The 21,067-nt window shown below is 46.2% G+C and overlaps 1 protein-coding gene across 1 annotated transcript; it reads right to left on the bottom strand.

The window, feature by feature from the left end:
* Positions 1-457: 457 nt before the first annotated feature.
* Positions 458-10,323, bottom strand: CA6 (carbonic anhydrase VI). Its single transcript, XM_010189467.1, has 9 exons — positions 10,290-10,323; positions 8,211-8,393; positions 4,686-4,834; positions 4,215-4,310; positions 3,931-3,997; positions 3,250-3,407; positions 1,984-2,107; positions 1,615-1,690; positions 458-1,103 (listed from the first exon to the last, which is right to left on the bottom strand). Exons 2-9 carry the CDS (start codon positions 8,230-8,232, stop codon positions 458-460), a joined length of 1,338 nt encoding a protein of 445 aa, XP_010187769.1. The 5' UTR covers positions 8,233-8,393; positions 10,290-10,323.
* Positions 10,324-21,067: the final 10,744 nt, after the last annotated feature.

Genomic DNA, 21,067 nt, shown 5'->3' with positions numbered 1-21,067 from the left:
CAATGATTGCAAGGGCTTTACGTTCCCATTCCTATGCAATACGTCTGCAGGGGAAGGGGTGGTGATTTGGAGGTGGGAAATTGGAAAGAAGGATGCATGCAGGGAAGATGGTGAGAAACTGGGACTGGGTGAAGGATGTGAGAGAGATTTTACTTGAGAAAGTGGCTCTTTTGAGCAAAGACAGTGTATAGGGACCTAAGTCACGCTCCTGGGAGCGATGTGACAATACGAGGTGCTGGACTGTGCCAAGTTCTCTATTCCTTGCCTCTGTCCCACTGATGGGGGCCTTCTTTCCATCTACCTACTTGGAAAAATGACCTGGAGCACTAGCAGGTGCGTAGTGAGCCCATACCAAACAGAAGCAGCAGCAAGCAAATAATCTAAGTCTTCCTCAGTTTCCCCGCCAAGCAGTTTGGACTCTTCTGCTGCTTAAAAAAATTATAATTAAAAACTGGGGTCACTGGCAGCTAGTGTCGGACTCCAGAACCACCCCCCCCAAGAGGGTCATGGAGGTTTCTCCCCAGGCTATGATATCTCCCTTCAGCTGCCCTGGTTTGCACAGTGCAAGTGCCCGGATATCTGCAGGACTGAGAACTTGGCTCCACAGGTTCACCTGAGTCATCCACCCTGCAAAACCATTGGAGAATGTCCCAAGAAGAGTGTCTCTGTCTTTCCCGAGGACAAGCGTCCCTCCAGCCTGGCTCACATACCCCTTCTGGATACTCTTTGCTTTCCCAGCTGCCCCATTGAGCCATAAATTGGCCATTCCAGACTGGGAGGCCCATGCCACGCAGTAATGCAGCCAATCTTCTGCCTCACGGTACAGGGGGAGGCTGATGAAATGGCCTCCGATCCACAACCCCACATCTGTGCCCACTGTCATCACCAGCTCCTTATCCCTCTCCTGTGTGGAGTAGGAGAGCACAGTCTGAGTGCCAGCGTGCTGGGCTTTGGTCCAGAAACATAAGGTGAAGGCTTGGAGAGACATTTCATGGAGGGGATGAACGCTCACTAAACTCTCAATGTTTTCCACCGGGAAGTAGAAAGCTGGAAAAGTGCTGGATTTAATACCTGAAATAACCGAAAAGCCAGCTGTTACATTTCTTGCTGTGCCTATAAATAAGCCCAAATCCTGAAGAATGCACCCAGAGGAGCTGGCAGGGCTGTGGCAGTCATAGCTGTCTTGAGCCACAGTCACTGTTGCGTGTCGTACCAACAGGGAAGGGGCTTGAAATGATGCAAAGCTTAGATCCCTCACCCAGCTGTTTGCGAAAATCACTTTTTCCCTCTTATCATGTGTAAAATAGAGATGAGTATTATTTATCCTAGGGGAACTGTGGGCTTAAATTCCTCACTCTTTGTGAAAATGTGCTTATGTGTTCCAGTTGCTGTGACAGTAGCTAGATTAGGGCAAGCTCTAATGATGCCGTAGTTTAAGAATTTCCATCAGCAAGTCTCGATATGGGACAGAATTCACTTGCACATCTCCACACCAAACTTGTTAATGATTTAGGCCCTCAAAGACAGCAGGATATGAGCTCTGCCTCCTTGGAAGCTAAGCTGCACTCAAGAATAGCTGTGTGTTTCTTACCTATGTGGCTCACCCCATTCAGCAACTCTCTCTTCACGTCTTGGAGCTGCATCTGGATTTGTTCCAGCCTGAGGCTGACTTCTTCTGGGTGGCATTGTTCTAGAGCAAGCAGACAGCTGGATTTACAGGAGGACAGGACCTGTGCATGGTAGATTTTTCTGCTTTCTAGATTGTAGAAGGTTTGGGGGAAACCTAATGCAGTGTCTCACCTCCATATGGTGCATGGCTGATCAGCCATGGCAGAGCTGTTTCTATAATGGTTATAATGGTTACACTGCTACTCCTGGGAAAGGTTTCTCCACCATGCCTAGCTTAGTGATTTGCAACTGAACTCCTTCCACATAGGTTTCTTGCCTGAGAAAGGAAAGCCCGAGTGCTGCTGCCTCCTTTACCTTGGGTGAGCTGGGCTCTGAAGGAGGACTCCACCACACGCCCGTTGAGGGGCTGAGCGTGCCGGTAGTCGTTGCGCAGTGTCCTGTTGTGCCAGTCCAGCAAGGTGTTCTCCAGGAGTCTGATCTGTGGGCAAGGCAGGCTCATTACGGAGGGCAATGAACAAGAGTTTTGCAGTGCAGACCCTGCAGCTCGGGATTAAAGGTGGGAATTTGGTATAGAGGAACCCACAGGGTCTCTGCAGCTCAGGATTAAAGGTGGGAATTTGGTATAGAGGAACCCACGGGGTCTCTTGCTTTAGCAAGGGAAAGGAGCAGAACATGAGGGCTGTAATCAGCTAATTCATGATAAAGGTATTTTGCCTGAAGGTAGTTTTTAACACCTGCCTGACTCTGCATGGATGGAGGTTGTGCTGCTGTTCTGCAGCATAGTGATTCCTCACTAGTGCCTACTAGACTTCCCCCTGCCAAAAAGAGCATTTCTTTTTCACAGAACGTCCTGTGATCTCCCACTACTGTAGTCTCCACTTTACCTTGTTCTCCTCCTAGAAGGAAGTGTTTCTGCTGCTGCTTTTCCATTACAGAGGATGAATCACTCTGCAGGACGCATCAATAAGCTTATTTTACTTATGTTTTGCTGTGCTCAAACCTTTGTCCTGACAAGGCAGGCAAGGAGGAGAAGGGGATCCTGCTGTGGGATGGTGTTCGACTGCCAGCACAAGTGGGGCCACTGCCCAACAAGTCCCCTGCAATGGCTCTGGAGCCTCCTCCTGTCCCACAGCCAACACTCGCAGCAGAACTGATCCCATCTAGCTGCACAATGCAAGCACAGACAAGAAAAACCCAAAATACTCCTCTAAAAAAATGTGCTGATTGTTCTGTAATTATTTTAATGTTACGAATGGCTCTTTTATAGTTTTTTGGGAGGATTTTTTTGGACTCTCTTGCAGTAGTTTTTGCCTTGTTGATTCTGACTGATCTCTTTTTATAGTGTGTAACTGAGCAGAGAGCTTTGTTATCGCTCACCAGACCTCGGGTAAACTGCTGCTGATAGGAACTGAGCCTTGCTGTGATGTAGCATCACGGTGCCATTACAGCCACCCATAATTCTGGTTGCTTAGGAGTCCATCCCTGCATGAGCCCTGCCCTATTAGCTCCTCTGTCAGGCTGATCCCCAAATCCCTGCAGCTCAGAAAAGGAAACTTGTGTGGAAAGGTCAAGTGTGGAGGAAAGAGAAGCTGCTCTGCCTGGTAAACAGCTATCACTTACCTGTGTGTGTGACAGGACGATCGGAGAATGAAAGATGGTCCAGATCACACTCTCGGAGCAAGGCGGGGTTGTCAGTGAGCCCTGGTACCTGTAGAAGTGCGAGAGGTTTTCTGGCAGCATGGCTTGGATATCCAGAGAAATGAGCTTTGTTGATTGACCTCCAAAGGAAACAGAGAGGCAGAATTAATGATTAATGGGCAACAGAGTAAGGCAAGAGTGGTGTTAGAGCTGGGGTTGGCAGATCGCTTTGCCCAGAGCACTGGTACGTTGGACCTTTGGCAGAACCGGACGAAGATGGAGGGAAGTGAGTGGTCTTTCCAGTAGATCTGTGGTTTGTCATTGAGATACCAGATACTGGAGGTGGGGGTCAAGTGCACCCCAGTGCTCTGCCAGTAGCTGCAAGTCTTCCCAGGGAGCTATCAGGGTGTGTGCAGACTGCAGGAGGTCGTTATTCAATGGTTCTGCAGTATGTTGTGTTGATCTATCAGGAGATGTTCACTCCCTTGAGCATCTTCCACACCACCCTGCTGTGTGCGCTGCTATTTGAGCAGTGTGAAGGATGCTTGGCTATGTAACTGCGTGCAAGCAAAGCAGCAGCAAAACGTCTCTCCTCAGACTCAGTCTGTCCGTGCAGGCTTTGAGAATAACAAGGATGGAGAAAGACATCTTACTGGGTCTTACCTGCAAACCTGATTTTTGCCAGTTTGGAAATGAATTCACTGTAGTAGGTATTCTCAAAGTGCCCATCCTAAACACAGCATAGGAATTTGAACAAAAGGTTAGTGACCTGCCTGTCCTTCTCTGCTACTGATCAGCTTTCTCAAACTGGTGGCAGACATCATCCTTTAGGACAGACGTACAACCCCAGTGCAGGCTGCTGGTGTCTGGACCTGTCCAGACTGCGATTACAGCCTGAACAGTGACCACAGACTGGCCTTGCTCAGCAGCCTGGGCATCCAACCTACCACATACAGGAAGGCGAGCACAGCCAATCCGTTTGGTTTGTCTTTGGCTTCTTCAAAGCTCGAGTAGTCAGCAGAATTGTAATGGACGATGTGCAGCTGCCAGAAGAGAGACAAGGTCATTTAGCAAGAAGTGATAAATGGTTCCCTTGGTGCTTTAAAGGAGCAAAAGGGAGAGTCACCATTCCACCTCCTGCTGTTTGTGCCTCAGCACAGCCAAATAGACTTTTATTTTAATAGGTTTGTGACGAGTGTGGAGGAACAACTCCATCTATGAGGATATTAGTGCTATTGCAAGGGTTTTGCTTAGTATTCTGTGCCACCATTGCACCAACCACCTGCACTTCTGGGAGCCCCATTTCTCCCACTTGCCCCTGCATTGTTTCCTGCAGGCTTTGTGGGCTACAGCTTCCAGCTTCTCCATTGCCAGACTTGGGATGCACCCTCCCTCCAGCCCATCCCGTTCACTGGTACCTCTGCGAAGTATCTCATCCCGTCTACAGTGTGTTCAGAGCCGCTGGTCTCCAGGTCCAGCCCACCCCAGTGCAGATGCATCTGTACAGCTGTGTAGAGGCCTGGGAGCCCCCTGGAGATGTTCATGGTGGGGGGCAAATCAATCTGGACTGAAATAAAACAGGATTGGAATATAAATCAGCAATAAAACAGCAGTGGGTGCAGCCATGCCCATTCTTGGAGCTATGCTTACTGTAATTCGCTTTCTGCCAATTATTCCCTCTCTGAAATAAGTCAGTGTTCAGGAATGAGCTCCAGTCTGCAAGGGAAACTGCTGAAGCTTAAAGCAAGATGTGCTTAAAGTCTTGCCTGACCTCAGGCTTGTGTATCACAGAGTGCACCAGGCACAAAGACAACTGGGCACTACCTGTGCCTGCAGATTATTTTATTTCCCCATCTTTTTGTTTTCTCATCATAATTTCCAGTATTTCGGTCTCTGCATCTTCTAGGAACAGGCATACTGGGCTGGAGCCCGTGAGTTTGAAAAGGCTGTGTTAATGCTTGAAGGATTTGTAGAGACAAATCTCTTTGCTTCTCCTTGCCAAGGAGTATTCACAAAGAGACTATGAAACATTTGTCTTCGTGCTGACGTACTGCCACAAATCATGTATTATGTTAATAAATATGCCAGTCCTAGGAGGGCAAATGGAGAATTGCCTCAACCTAATGAAAGCCCAGAGTGTGTTATAAAAAAAGAGCAGCTATCCTTGCAGAATGTAGCACAGTATATGCTTCATTAGTCATAGTTTGGGTTTGTGAGAAGATTATTTTGTTTGTCAACGGTTTACAGACAAGATGACAATGTGTTTTCTTGCAGTATCCCAAAGAGTCTAGAGTGGGGAAAAAACAAATCTACCTTCTAGCCTTCTGTAAGGTATTTTATGCAAATACTTTGCTGAAAGCTTGAAGGTAGGTTAACAGCTCAGTTTGCTTCTACTTTCCATCCATGTAAAGTGCGTGGAAAATGACTGCTCTGGGCTGGAAGTGCTTTACTCCCGCTTAGCTCTGGTTTTGCCAGGTTTTGCCAGGCAGCGGAAAATGAGCTGGGATTACGCAGTGTGAATTTGAGGGCAACTGCGCCTTTCCCTAGCATTTCTGCTCTGCAATTTGGACTCTCGTCCGTTACTGCCTTGCAGATGACAGCACACACAGCAGCGTGTTTGCTCCTCTCTGGCCTCTGAGTTAATGAGTTAACGAAGGCCCCACTTGAGGTCCCAGTTCCAAGGCAAATCTGCTACCGGCGGAAGCTGCACACCCCCTGCCTGGATGACATTTTAATCTCCCAGAGCTGTACGTGTCCTTGCTACCTATGGGAGGACCAATCCTGTTTGGAAAACCAAAAAGTCCAAATATCACATACAAAAGGCTTCATTAACCTACGGCTATCTGCGTGAGTGTCTGCACGGATGCAGTAGATAAGTGCAAATTCCTTGTGCAGACGCTCTGCACTACTGCAAATAGGCTTTATCAGGTGGGATTTAGCCTGTAATTATATAGCTAGAGAGAAAGTGTAGCTGGCTTCTAGGTGAGATGCTTGGTCTTCAGCTCCTGAGAACCTGTAAGGAGAATACTGTCTGCTTTTCTAAAATGCCCTGAAGAAAAAAAAATACCATTGTTCTGATGTTAACAAAATAATAGGAAACTACACATACGCAGTCAGAGACCTGAAAGCTAAACCTGCAGGAATTAATTTGTAAGCAGTTGGGGTAGCAATGCTGACATGAGAGTTTGTAACTGAATGTTGAGCTTGTGTGGGCGACAAACAGGAGTACCTATTCATTATGATATTTAGAAATATAATCACAACAGTATTCCTCTGAAGGCAGTGTGTCTCTCATCACTTCATTTCCTTGTTCTCACTCTGTATTTCTCTCTCGCTATTACAGAGAGGAAGAAAGGACTCTTGTGTGGGATTACAGAGCTACCAGCTTTATGTTCCAAACACCTTCCCAAAAATACTCACTGCAGGTATTAGAAAATTCTCTCATTGCTCATCTGTAGTCCAAAAGCATTATCGCAGCAGTGCCAGCTGATGAATTATTTAGACAATGAATTACAGACAGCAGCAGGGGAATCCAGGATCTCCTAAATTATAAGCCTTGCCCTGAGCCTGTGTAGCCAAAGGCAAGGCTTTTAACCCATGCTGTGCTTCAGCTTCCCTTCCTGAGACCCGAAATACCAATCCCCTGACTGTGAGGGAGGGATTCTCCTCTGTGTTGTACTCAGTGTGACATTTAATTGCACTTCCGATGCAAGCTTGCTACTGAGCTGTGGTTCTCTATTCCTATTTCTTCTAGTTCTTGATATTACACAGGGGCAAAAGATGCATTTTCTGAATGCAGAGAGGGCCAGTATGCACCAAATACCATTCTCTGCTGTAGTCCTTTCTTCTGGTACGCTGAAAGGGTCAATCTGTAATGCTCTAGCTGCTTTTATCCCTTTTTAATGTCTTGCAGAACCATAACTGTATTTTATTTCTCTGGTTTAGATCTGTGTTTCTGGAGGGCTTTCCTGTGTGACTGGGGAAAACAGCACAACTGGGAGAGCAGAATGCAGTGAGATGGCAAAGCAAAGAAAGGTGAATTCAAAGAAAAGGGCATTGTCTGTGAATAGCATTTTAATCAGCTAAAATGAGTAATCTGTTCCTGCACAGTCATGAGCTCAACATCCTCCCAGGACATCTGCTCAGCCAGGGAATAAAACTGCCTACCCCTAGGGCAAAGCTGGCTGATTCTTCTGCCTTTCAGCCCAGTGCCGCTTTCTGGCCAGAAAAAGGTTTGTGATAATGTTCTGGCTATGGCAGAGTGCCGAGGTGAGCACACAGGAGCTGTTCCTGTATCCTGTGTGTGCTGGGAGAATACTCATAAAGTCTCCTTTATACCCCAAAAGCACTGTAGTAAGTGCATGCTATGCTGCCCAGGTGAAACCTCCAGAGGATACACCACAGCCTGCTTTATAGCTTAAAAGCAGAAAGCTGTCAGGTTTAGGTATTTCTCCATCGCTGCCCCAGCAGGAAGCTCCGTGCTTTCTCCCGCTGTGGTGCGCAGAAACCCGAACTCACCAGTGCAGGATGCCAACAGAGGTGTGGATAAAAGGGCTGGGTTTTCAGGACAGACCTATTAAAGACATCTGCATTTCAAAAATGCAAGGTCTTTGCTTTGCTATTGCTGGGCTGTTCCAGCATCGCCCGCTGTCATGGCAACAGTGCATGGGAGGCCCCCGGATGCTGCCTGTGCAGTGACCCATGCTGGTACCCAGCCATGGCTCAAATGGGGCAAAATAGGGCTGAAGGGGACAGGTGGCCCTTGCTTCCTTGTGCCTTGGAGCTGTTATTTCTGACAGGTGAAAGCTGGAGCTGCTGCAGGACCAGGTCAACTCCTTGCGCTTTAGGCCCTGATTTCTGTTTCAGGCTGCTCCTTTGTCAGCAGTGACTCAACCAGCTCCTCTTTTTTAGGTAGGTAACAAGAAGGATCCCTTCAGTCTTACCAGAATGACCATTGTTGGTCATGATGAAATCCCCCTGCAGAGGCCCATCATACCCAGTCAGCTCCAGCTGCAGTAACTGGGGGTTGTACCTCACTTTTTTCCTCTGGATGTCGATCGGAGACTGGTGCTTGCCAGCACAGTCTGGGAAGTCCTTTCCCCAGTGCTCTTCATCCAGCTCTCCTTCTGCGGGGAGGAGAAGCAAAGCAGGTTATTAGGACATGGGGAGAGCTGCTGCGAGCTCAGGAGTCACAAACCTCTCCTCGCTTGCCAGCAGGGCATGGCAATCTGGTTATTATAACACCAGGAGCTGCAGCAATAAAAGGTTTCTCTGCTTTCCCTAGAGTGCAAACATACATTATTCTGCCTGCAGGACAACTGCGCCACAAAATAAGAAGCCTGCATTGCAGTAATAGCATACTGATTGCTGGAGACTGAACCTCCACTGAAAGAGAAGCAGTGTTTATATAGAAATGAGGATTTAAATGGGTCTCAGCCGCTGAAGGTGTGGACTCAGGGTCTCAGCCAGTGTGAAAGTGAACAAGGCCAGGGCAGTCCCTGCCTAGGATCAGGAACCGGCAGCAAATTTGCTGGTTTTAGCTAGGGAGAGAGCTAACAAAAGAAGAATAGCGGTGAAATGGTTTCAATAAAGGGAACTTTCTGCATGTTTTGTGGGACAGCAGTGGTCTGGGGTGGCTTTGACGTCCTGTTGTGTTTTTATTAACAAAGCCCACCCCTCTCCTGACCACAGCATCACTTTCTGGTGCCCCTTTTTACACACAACAAGTAATGACAAAGGGATTAATTGCTTTTGTGAGACAGATCCTGGTGTGGAATAGGGCCTGGGCCTCCCAATTTCGGGATTCGGTTCATTGCTCTGAGCTTTTGATGCCACTTCAGCCCCCAGGCCCAATCACCCCGAAAGGTGATGCCAAGTGTGAAAACCAGGTCCTCTTCCTGCTCAGGCACAAACATTTGACATGGGACAAGAACTGAAGACGTGCAAGTGCTCATCAGCTCTGCAAGTATTTAACCCTAAAAACCTCTGTAGTGTTATATTTAGGGCTTTAATGGTAAGTAGAAATTTTGATGCCATTTCTATCATGGCTGTGACTGATAATCAGTATAGAAACCTCTTCTTCTTCTCCCCAGAGCTGCAATATATCGATCAATGCCAGTCGTGTCTGTCTGAGACAAACAGAGCTAGAGCAGAGGAAAATCACCATGGGATTGTTGAACTCAACTGACTTCAAATCCTGCAGAGACGGTTTGGAAGGAGAGGTGATTGTTTTAAAAAGAAAATAGTTTAAAGCTACTTCGTCATCTTCCTAATCTTCAAATTCTTGTAATTACAGCCACAGTTGGAGATTTGTTACTATTTGCTAATTCTTTTCTTCTCATTTCATTTAAGCAATGTCAGTTTGCAGGTATTTGTTTCCTGACATCGATTAAATATGGGGGCTTAGGAGATGCTGAGAGCCTGGCCAAAAAGAAAATCCAGAGAGAACTTCTGCAAACAGCTTAGTGTCCTAATTGCAATATTGCGCCTATTCAACACTATCCTTTGTTTTAGCTTGATCCCCAGCCTACTGAAGATCATAAAAGGACTACCGTTTACTTCAATGAGCCCTGCAAACAATTCCCTGAAACAAAGGAAGATCAGATAAAATTTCACAAAATATATAAATACTTAAATAAGCACTTCTTAGTGATCTGTAGTGCATGGGATATGACAATAAAATAACGAGCAGGCAGTATTTAAAGCTTTTCCTTGCAGGATCATCCAAAGGGCAGCTTTTGTTCTCCCACATTGAAAAGATTTTCCCCATTGTCTGAACCTCATTGCTCTGCCAATTCTGACAATGTGTCCTAACCACACAAAGGAGTAAAGAGGGGTGACATTGAAGAGAATCACTTTCAAGATACACAGGCATCAATAAAGTGGAATAAATTAGCTGCTCTGTGGAGATCTTTCGGTAATGGAAAGAGAGTCAAGCTGAGTGGTGCTTCTGCAGCACAAAAAAAAAATGGGAGCGACTTTAGCAAGCTGGCAGACCCCAAAACAGCCTCATTTTTCATTACCTTTGTACGTCCAGTGCACGAGGTGGGAGCAGCTCAGATGCACCAGGAGCAGGTGGAGCAGGGCAGCTGTGGTCCCCATCTCTCGCTGTATCTGCAGTCACAACCAAGGTGGGGAATGCACTTCTTTAAAAACCCTCAGAAAATGTAAATTCCAATTTACTCCAGAGCTGGCCTTTCCAGCACCCGTCCCACCCTTCTCACCCATTCATCTCCTCATTTTTCCTGTCCGTTCATTCCCAATGAGCAGGTTGAAAAGCTTTATTAATTATGTGTAAAATAGCGCTTTGCAAGCAAAGATACCCTACACAGGTCTCAACCACTGTCCTGAGGTGGCAAGCTGTTTACTTGTCACACACAGGAAAGAGCCAAGGCAGAAAGCATTTAAGGGACTGGTTTTTAAAAGTGCTGAGCGTTCACAGTCTTATTAGAAGTCAAAATTGTAGACACACAGCTCCTTTGAAAATCAGGCTTCTGAGGCCAGGTTTAAAAGTGCTCCACACCCACAAGCGTTTTGCTTTCAACACCTTCTCTACTCACTGAAAATCTAGTTTCAAATGTGAGAGATTTGCAACTTTTGGAAAATTCAGAGCTCTAAAAAACTGTCTAGACTGTAGAGAGGTACAGGCATGATGCAAGATGCTAAAACCATGGTGGCTTTTAAAAAAAAATACAGGAATTTAAGTGAAAACTCGGTGGTGTCAGATGTCTGAATGCTCTTGTGGACTTCAGCTGCTGCTCTGTACCTCTTCAGACACTCAATTTCCTTAGAAATGTGTCCTAACCAAATAATTGCCCCAGGCCCAGTAAAAAAGTAATTCTACAGAACAGACCATGGGTCTTCTGCCTGCCTTTTTCCATCCTGTTACAGGCAAATGCCATTCCCTTTGAAAAGCCTTCACATCCCCCCAAAAATTATATACTAGGGACAGCTCTGTCTGCCCAGCTGTGCCTTCTAACCTATAAACCCATGGTTTAATAACAAAAGGGGAGCAGAAATCTCCCCAGAAATGGAATTTTCGCCTGGCACTGAGAAAAGCTACAGTTTCCACCAAAGGCAGCACAAGTTTGCTGTTGATTTTAGATGACAGGCAGCAATGTTAAATATTTGGCAAGGAAACTCACATTGGTGAAATCTCAGCACTTCTGTTTGCAATGTCCCTGCCGCTTGCAATAATATTTGCAATAATTATTTTCAGCAATAAGGTACTTAATAACAGCAATTCAACAATAAGAGCCGCAGGCGAGTTACAGATTTCATGTGAACTCTGGTTTCCAGGATTAGACTGTGCTGAAGAACAGAAGCGGTTTTCTTAATTCAAAATCTTATTCTTTGCAAATGAATTGTTAACATTAAAAGGCCTTTCCTGGTTTGCTGTTTTGTGCAGTGCATATTTAATCTTTGGGAACCGCTGTAATATCGAGTTGATTAACCAAGTGTGTATTTTTCCCTCTTTCCCCTCAAGAAGTCATTTCTTCTGACAGTTGCACTGAACTGTGTAAGGACTAAACAAATTAAACCTGCCCTGCGATGCACTTCATAATCCTTGTGTATCCAGTTGGGTAAACAGGCTTTGAAATTAGCTGAGGGAGAAATTTGGGGGGTTTATACCCATTTTCATGCCAGGATTCCACAGAGCAGCAGGCGAGGGTGTGAACCAGCATCAAGAAGAGGAGGTCACCTCTGTGCCAAAGAGTCCCTCCTGTCGCCCCGTCCATGCCAAGAGTGTTTAAATTTAGGGACAAGCTCTTTCTCTTGCCTGTGATTTATCGATCAGCTAGCCCGCTCTGCACAAAGGATTTGAAATAAAGCCCATTTGGGAATGTACCGGTGCCAGGAAACTGGAGGTGACAGCGAATTAATTTTTAATGGAGCTCTTGCAACGTGCAAAAATTGTGACATTTCTCTTGGCATCAGCAGGAGCCGTGGGTGCTCAGCACATCCAAAAACCACATCATCTGTTAGCATCCCCCACATTAGTGGCTGCTCTGGAAGATGCAGCAATCTGTGGGAGAGGATTTACTAAGGGCACCAAGGATGAATTTGTCTTGGAGTTACGACAGAACAATAATTCTAATTAAAGTCTTTACATTTATTTGAATAGTAAGCTTCTTACTACAGGCAGAATAATATAGAGGGAGTCCTTCTCCTGTATAAAGTATTGTAAATGTCAGCTGTTGTTTATTGATTGTTGGAGCTATAGGGTTTTTTAGGGTATATGGTATTAAACCTGGCTGGCTTGAGGCTTGTCTTTATTAGTCATCTGTTTTGCTACCTCAGTATAATTGTTAGAGAGAAACATGGACCTAGTGCCTAGGAACTCCAGATACCCCAGCAGGACCATGCTTGATGTAAACTGGTGTTTTACAGGTGAGGAAGATTCTGGGTCAAACAGGAATCACCTCTGCACCCAGATTTAGCCAGTGGGAAAATCCAATGTTGACATCTCAGCCATGAATATTCTTGGCATGATTTCCTCACCAGGCCAGGCTGCTTTCACACAGATGTAGCTTTACAGACCTCAGCCTCCCCGCTCCTGCCCAAACTACAGTCAAAAATAAGCCTTTAATCCCACATCATTGGCTTCCATGCACTTCACTTTTATCTCTACAGTTTTCCCTGACTCTTTGCCATCTTTTAAACCCTGCTTCTCCCAGGCTCTTCCCTCTGTCCTCGCTGGCCTAAAGCTCAGCTCAGGTTTGACTTTCAGGTCCGTTCTGAGTATCGGTAGCCACATTAAAACCTTGGCATGACATTGAAGTAGCTGGCTCCATCCCTCAGTGCTCCTTTGACCCAGAACTTGAAAGGGTTAACTCCTCTTCCTCTGAATCAGCAGGATCTCATCAGGGGTTGCAGTCAGAGCTGCATCACTCCCTAACCCAGCAAACATTTGACCAGGCTGTTTGATATCAGATGGACAGATTGCCTTCAATCAGGCTCTCTAGGTTTTCCTAAGTGAGTCTAAAGCCTCTTCAATAGAGGTCTTTCCACTGAAGTCGTGCTGGATGAATAAAAGCACTCAGAGCCTACACTAGTTTTATGAAAGACAAAAAGCAGCTGGTGCTGGTAGGCCCAAACTCATGAGTAAAGCTGGCAATACCTGTGTGGACTGAAACACAAGATCCTTTTATTCAGCAATTCCTGTCATGTTTTTACATTTTCCTCCCAAAACTGGCCCTCGCTTCTTTGAAATTTTGCCCATGCTTTTTGCCCCCCCGGCTTTCAACTGCCTACAGAGATCACAGAAGCCAGAGGTAGGAAAGTGCTAAATTCATTTCTCCAGTACACACAAGCCCTGTAGGCCTCCTTCCTCTTACAGAACATTTTGATGGGCTTGGCTAAATTCACCTTCTACTGACATAAATTCAGATATATTTGTTGATTCTACTGAAGCTTTGTGATAGAAATGGGCTTTGAGGCAGGCAGAGAGAGGCCCACCAGAGATTTACACCAGTGTTTCTAAAAGCAGGATTTGCCTGTTTTAAAGCAGCGAGGTTTCCTCTGCGAATTCCATTTCACGGTCTAACAGATCTCAGCGTTAGCTACCTGCAGTTCATTGTCAACCTAAATTTTCTTTTGTTCAGTTTCAGCCAATTACTCTTAGTTATAGCCATAGCCTTTGGATTATTTTAAAATACTTTTCCCTCTTTAATGTTCACATCATTTCTGGGGTGGTTATCACCTCCCTGCACCATAAGCATAAGCAGCCTTTCACTCACCTTTTCCCCAAGGTGGCGAAAAGGGCAATGGGTTGCTATAAAAAGCAGAGAACACGGTCAAATAATCCCTCTTCATTTTCATTTCCAGGAAATGTAATTACAGTTCTTGTAATATCTATATAGGTCTGCTCTGCAGACTTGGCTGAAAGTGACTTCGGGGTCTGGATCTGTGTGTGAGACTTTATAAAAAGGCTAAGTGTGAAGGGAGGATTGGGAAGGGGGAGGTAAATTCCCTCTGCATTTAGCATGAGCTACACAGGAACGCAGCCCAGGTGTGAGGATTGATGGAGCGTGGTCAAGAGATGGTCTGGGAGAAATCTTTTCCATCATACCAGGGCTTTACGCCGTGGACTTGGATGGTGGTGGGATAAAGAATTAATAATTCAGTGATAATACAGCTTGTCAGCATGTGCTAATACCTGTCCACCTTCTCAGACACTGTGTTATTAGTATTAGCACCTCCTTCTGTGAAAATATTAATTTTGCTCCTGATCTCCCAGTGTAATAACATGCAGAGGAAGCACAGTTGCTGCTCAGTCTCTCTGAAAACCAGTATTAGCAGTGCACAAGACCCCAAGCCCCTCCACAAACAACCACTCTTCGCAGAACACATAACGGCGCTGGAAATGTGGCTGTTGCCGCTGCTGGGTAAGCTTTTCCTTTCTTCTGTCAGCGGCATTGTGTGCTGAGCAGCTGTGACATCCAGTGGCCAAACACAATACGGTTGGGTCTGGTACTGAACCCTTCACACACGGTAACAATAACAGAGCCCTTCCATTGCACTTTTCAACTTCAAAGAGCTGTGCAAACAGTAATGCATTAACCCCTGCACAGCTCAGATGATTTTAGTGACCCTAAAAGTACACAGGAAAAGGGGAAACCACTCTCCAAGATCAATCAGCCCTTCAGGGTGATGAAGACCCTGCCCTTGGGCAAAAGTGCAGGACCCTCCCCCACCATTGCAGATAAGGAGTCAGGAAGGCGCAGCTCATTCAGCATCTGATGAAGAGCCCACACCTGGGGGGAAGAGTTGAGCTCTTTTTCCCTACTGCTAGAGAGCCCAAGGGTAGGGGATGGGGAAAGGTATATGAGATGATGTGGCAGGGCCAGAGCTCGTTTGCAAGAGGCGCTTCCTCAGAGGGTTGGCCAGAGGAAAAGGCTTCTGCAATGATTTTCTCAAGATATGAGAGGACTTTGTTGATATATGTGAAAGGTAGGGAAGGGAGCACAAATCTGGATTTGGGTTAATTAAGAAATGCAGTGGCAGAATCAAAGAAATGTGGCTGTAATGAGTTCCCAGCGGTTAACTGGGATTCCTGTTGTCACAGGTAAATTGGAAAATACAGAAAACAAATTAGGGGAAAAGAGGAGCTGGGTCTCACCCATGGAGCAGGGCGTCCCAGACTGATGCTAGCAAACATCTATTCCACAAAGAAATGGGCCAAGACATGGGTTTTCACAGTCCCACATTAATGGGGAGGAATAGTGGGTATAAAGTCTTTGACAGAGGTTTAATCATAGCGTATAGTGCATCTGCTGCGTTTCAGACTCTGCTCAACTCTGCCTGTGCCTCAGGTAGGTGCTGAGGGAGCTGAGCGGGTGGGCCAGGGTGTATTTGCTGAGCTGCTGACAGCCTGCAAGAGTCAGGTTTCAATTAATATTATAAGTTCAACTACTCCATATCCCATGAGTGTAAGATCCAGGAAGTTACGTAAAAGTTATGTGTCTAGGTAGGAGTTTGCCACCACAAGCTTCCTTTCTAGCCCGTCCAGAGAAACAGCCTTGCTACAGATGCTGCATTTTATGTGGGTATCTGAGCTTGCTCCAGACCTGCTTTTTTCCTTCTGATTAGAAAAGCAGACTGGCGTGACTCAGAGACCTAAGCTATGGACAGATGCATCCAGTTTCAGAGATCAAGAAATTGGCCTTTCCCCAAGCTGCCTGTGCCCCGGTGTTTGCTTACTCGGGCCCGCAGTGGTTTTTTGCTGCGGGCAAGGTCCATGCAGGGACCTTCAGCAAGAGCAGAAGTGCCCACAGCCCCTCCTCTTCCAGCAGCTCAGCACCAGTGCCCTCTGCCCATGCAAGAGATGTCGAAGCTAAAAGTGATTCCCATGAGAAAGAGGATGATTTTTAAGGCAGGAATACAACATAAAGGAAATTTAAATCCTACTGTCTGTGCTGTACCTGTTCTGTGGCAAGAGAATCCTGCTTGATAACCCTTGTGCTTTACATAAGTGTTATGCATTAAGAAAACAAATGAGTCGTTATTGGTTTACTTATACTGGGATTTTTTTCCAGGTTTCCATCCTAAAAAAAAACCCTAAATACCAAATATAATTTCTTGATGGCTAATCGATTCCTAGCTTGCTTTCCCCTTTATAGAAGAATACATTTCAAAGTGAGAAGGAAAGACCTGCTCAGCAAGGAGCCTCAAACACCCTGTAAGAGGCAGTGCAAGACTTGCAAACTGCCCTCTATAAAGGGGATTACTTAATGGCTTTGTCATGGTTTGAATGAGCAGCTATGGCCTTTGGATGCACAATTCCTGGCAATTAATACCCAGCTGGCTTAAAAGCTTTCAGTCTCACCTCAAATCATTGTATCAGATCATTAGCTGCTGGGAAATGTGCTCTTCAGTATTAGCACCCTGATTTGTGCGTTGGTTCACTTCCAAATAACCTTTCACTATCACCTGAAAATGGATGTAATAGTTTTCTATGTATGTTAGCATACACAGTAGTTAAAAAGTAGTATATTTTCCTATATTTTCCTATTCCAGCCATCTTACCTGTTGGTTTTTTTTTTATGTTGCCGTGGTTGTTTTGGAGTAATGCTCCATTTTGACCCATGCTACATAATCATAGCTATACATAAACCTGTGTCCATGGCATCACTTCTCAAAAATGGCCAGTGAGGCTGATGGCACCTGCATCTTCAACATCCATTAACCCCTCTTTAGTGCTGCATAAGCTCCCTTCATAGAAAATCAGACACAAAATTACCTGGCCAAGGTCTGTAAGCTCCCTGCTGGCTTGCAAACTGGAAGCAGTGATTTCCCTAGAAAATTCAAATCCCAAACCTACCGAGGCCAGCTGGAGTTGCAGAAAATCAGAAATCAGTCAGGGGAGATGGCAAGCTGAGATCTCTGCAGCCATGCATGGTTTGTCACTCTGATAGCAGATCCTCACTAACAACTTGGTTTAATTTTTGTGCTGTAATTGTGAGTTTGCTTTCTGAGGACCTGAAAAGATCTAATTCAGTCTAGGTCTTTCCCTCATCCCAGTTATTGTACTGGAGTTACTTTCAGCTGGCTATTAAATGCAGGAACTGGTGGCTTTTAAATAATTTTCAGGACACTAACCAGTCTATCTCTAAAATCCTGGGAGAAGCCAGAAGAATTAAGAGTGGAAGTGATAAGCACTAAGAAAGATATCAGGTCTGTCATCTCAAGTAATTTCATTATTCATGTGCCTAAATCCTGTGGTGTTAATCACAGAGTTAAGCTGTAAGACAAAAGCATGAGAGAAAAAGGGGATGAGAAGCAAGAGAGAAGGACTTAAAGTCAAGAGGAAAATTTGAATGCCTGGAAGAAAACATCTTAAATACTCATTCAATAATTTAAATAGATACCCAGAAACAGCATTAGTCAGACTCTGCTATTACCTTTCCAGTGAATGTTCCTTAAAAATGCCACGTTCTGCAGAGTCAATGAAGAGAAGAAATGTGAGTGACAGAGTGCTGACTTCTGCATCGGATCATCTTCCTCCGGAGATCTCGACTCGACTGCAGTGACGTAGTCACAAAGCTGCATTCATGAGGCTGCTGAGATGCAGGACGGCTTTTCAAAAAGAAAGCTATCAACATAAACAGGCTGGCACTTGCAGAACTGGATAGAGGAAGAGAGGGTGGTGCGATCCAGACACATGTTCTTCAGGTGTTTTGTGAGGTGCTGGGGAAAAAGAGAAGTCCCTGAGTATTCAGGAAGTGTGTTCAAGGTGCTACGAAAGCTCATGCCCTGGAATGCACCCTACACTGTGTAACGGTTATTAGCATATTAGTGCACCGGCAAACAAGTCCTGATCTGTGCTGGTTCTGCTCCCTGCCTTGGCATCCTCAGATGTTTGAACCAGTGGCTTTACACTCTGCAAGGCTCTGAACGCTCCTGCCCAACTGCTTTAATAAACATGGAAGGAAAAGGCTGCCCTAGTCAGCTTCTGTGCTCATGAGCACGCTGCAAGCAGTCAAAAAATGTACATATACTACACTTACCATTTTACTATGGCCTGTAACACACAAGGGATGACGAGGCCTTGCAATGGAAGGGGATTTTGATCACGAGCATGGGTAGGAGATGTCTGCAAGCCAGATCTGTGTTGGTGTTTTTTCTCCATCTGCTCCATCAGCATGTCACACCGATGTGTCAGTGCACTTGCGTGGGCTCCCAGACTGGATCAATAGCTACAGTGGCTTTATGTTTCCTGAAACTCTCTGTTCCTCTCACCCCATTAGCCATACATTCCCTTTCCAAACCATGAAAGAAATATTATTTTTTTTAAAGAATGCACTGAGCATTTGATTAAGTGGTAACAAGCCTCGGTTCCCACAGAAACTCATACCAGCCAGATATCTCATAGCCTTAGGGATGCTCAAGTTTTTCTTTAAAGGAAGAGAAAAAGAAAAATCAGTCAGGACACATGACTGAGCAGTGGCATTTTTAATATCTGACTTTATATGCATGGTACAGTGCAATGTTAAATCTGCTGATCCAGAAGAAATTATACCAACACCTGAACGGTGCCAGACTTCTGCTCATGGATGCTTGATCAATGCTGCCTCTAGCTACTGCTGTACCGGCGTCTTCAGCTGCCCCCTCTCCTGCAGACACGTGATTCAGTGGAGCGGACACAGCTCTTGGCACAGCGTCTGCAGCTGGGACTGCGAGTGAGTCCTGGCTGCTGGGGATGGGACTGTGCAAGTAGGGGGGGACACAGGTTCTCAGCACGCAGGTTGTTGGTCATGCTCCAGCGAAGGAAATCTGCTTGCTTTGTGCTGTTTTTGTGCACAAGGAAAGAAAAGCCTAGGCAAGGGACAAGTGGAAGAGCACCCTACCATACTTCACCATCAGTCTTTTGCCCAACTGCTACAATGTCGAATTTCCCTCGGCTTCAGGCTTTCTTGCGCTCCATCTTTTGTAGCTCATTATAAGACTCAGCAACTCCACGTGATTTTCCGTGCACAGCAATCAAGAGGCTTTTACAAAGTGCAGAGATGGTGCGACATCTCTAATCCAGCAGTTATTCAGCATAAAAATCCAGTTTTATGATTTCCAGCACTTGATGGCTCAGGAGCGTGTTTTTACAGGGAATGCGCCCCTTTCATGCCTTTGCACCAGGAAGGGTAAGGCTCCAGGATAAGTCAGGAACTACTGTCAAGGACACAGATATAAGGGGTATAAGATGCAGTCTTCGAAAGGTTGGCATTGCAAATAATTTTTTACCTATAACGTGACAGTTTAATCCCAAAGGCTTTTCCTGGCCAATGTCGCTTTATCTCAGCTGTGTGCACCTCAGCAGCATTTCAACCTGACTCATGGCTGTGCAGCCCACATGAAGCTGCACCTCCAGCAAGGCAGTAAAATCAGAAATTCCAGCATGCAGCACTACTTTGGGCATGTGGGCCATACCACAGTGTCACCAGACAGCTTGGGTTTCACATGGTGTCTCCTTGCCTGCAGCCCAGGAGTCACGCAGGGGGCTCATGGGGCACCGTGTCAGCATGGCGTGCCGAGGGAAGGCGGTCCGTGCAGCACATTTCCTCTGCTTTTTATTAGACTTAAAGCTTGTCCTGAGGGGATGTTCTCAGGAAGGAAAGAAAAAGCGTGCCCAGAAGAAATGATCAGTCGCAGTCGGGCTGCAAGGGCAAGGCAGCACAAGCAGAAACACAACCGACTTTGCAAGAACAAGATGGCTTTGTGGGGTGCACTCAGGCTGAACTGCGCCCTCTCAGATCCGTGGAGCCCCCAGACCTCAAATCCAGGCCTGGGGAGCTTCACAGGTTTGATGTTATGTACTTGAAACACTGCAGAGCCAGGCCCCACCAGTCTGAACAGAGGCTGTGTAATGTCAGGTGAAATGGGAGGATGCAACCGCAGGGGAACTAGGAGTCCCCATGGGACTGCACACACGGGTCTGCGCTCTGCGGAAGGAGATGTGCCCCTCCACCAGCTCCTCACACCCCCGTGGTCCAGCATTCCAGCACAGAGGACAGGGAGTGCAGCCTTGCCAAGCTGCTTGCAAGGAGCAGCTACAGGGGGGAGTTGGATAAATAAGTTCAGGAAGCAACAGGTTCCTGCTGCAGTGCCACAGCTGGGAAAAATTCATGTGAGCACTCACGTTTGTATCAAACACCGTGACACACAGATACCGCTGAGTCCATGGAAAGCTGAGTGCTACTTTCCAGGGATGGAGGCTTTGCTGATCACAGAGCACCCAGTTCATTCAGTGCTGCACAGTTCACACTTCATCGTAATGGAGCAGACTAAATAATTATCAATGAATAATTTGTTGGTTGTTTTTTTTTTCAACATCCACAGAGAGACTGGAGATTTTCAGGAGCGTGAGTCACTCCATTTTGGCCAAGTCTCAATTCTATAGCCTGGTGTTGAGCTCTGTTCTGCTCCATGATTTTTTGGTCACAACATAGTCTTCAGCACGTGTGTCGGGGGATCGGATGCCCTTGTGCTGATCCAGGCAAAACACTCGCAAAGGTTTTTGTTCCCATTGCACACTGGTATCTGAGGTGTCATCACTAAGCGCATGTACGCTCCTCCACCCCAGGAAGTGTAAAGGTTATCCACTTCGAAATCAAAGCAAAAATTTATTGTATTTGTAATTAACCTTTTCCAGGAACTAACTAAAACTGCTTCTCTCTTCCCAGCCTCCTTTGTGCCAGCGTGCCACCCCCTCACCGCTTTCAGCCACCATTTCCACACCCACAGCGTCCAAGCGCGCAGCAGCACCGAGCTGAACCACCCACCCGCTTCGAGCCTTGGCAGAACCAAG

This window comes from Mesitornis unicolor, unplaced genomic scaffold (assembly GCF_000695765.1).
Source record: "Mesitornis unicolor isolate BGI_N332 unplaced genomic scaffold, ASM69576v1 scaffold1838, whole genome shotgun sequence".
Classification (NCBI taxonomy): domain Eukaryota; kingdom Metazoa; phylum Chordata; class Aves; order Mesitornithiformes; family Mesitornithidae; genus Mesitornis; species Mesitornis unicolor.
The sequence above is the reverse complement of the archived record's forward strand: the minus strand, read 5'-3'. Positions and strand labels throughout refer to the sequence as shown.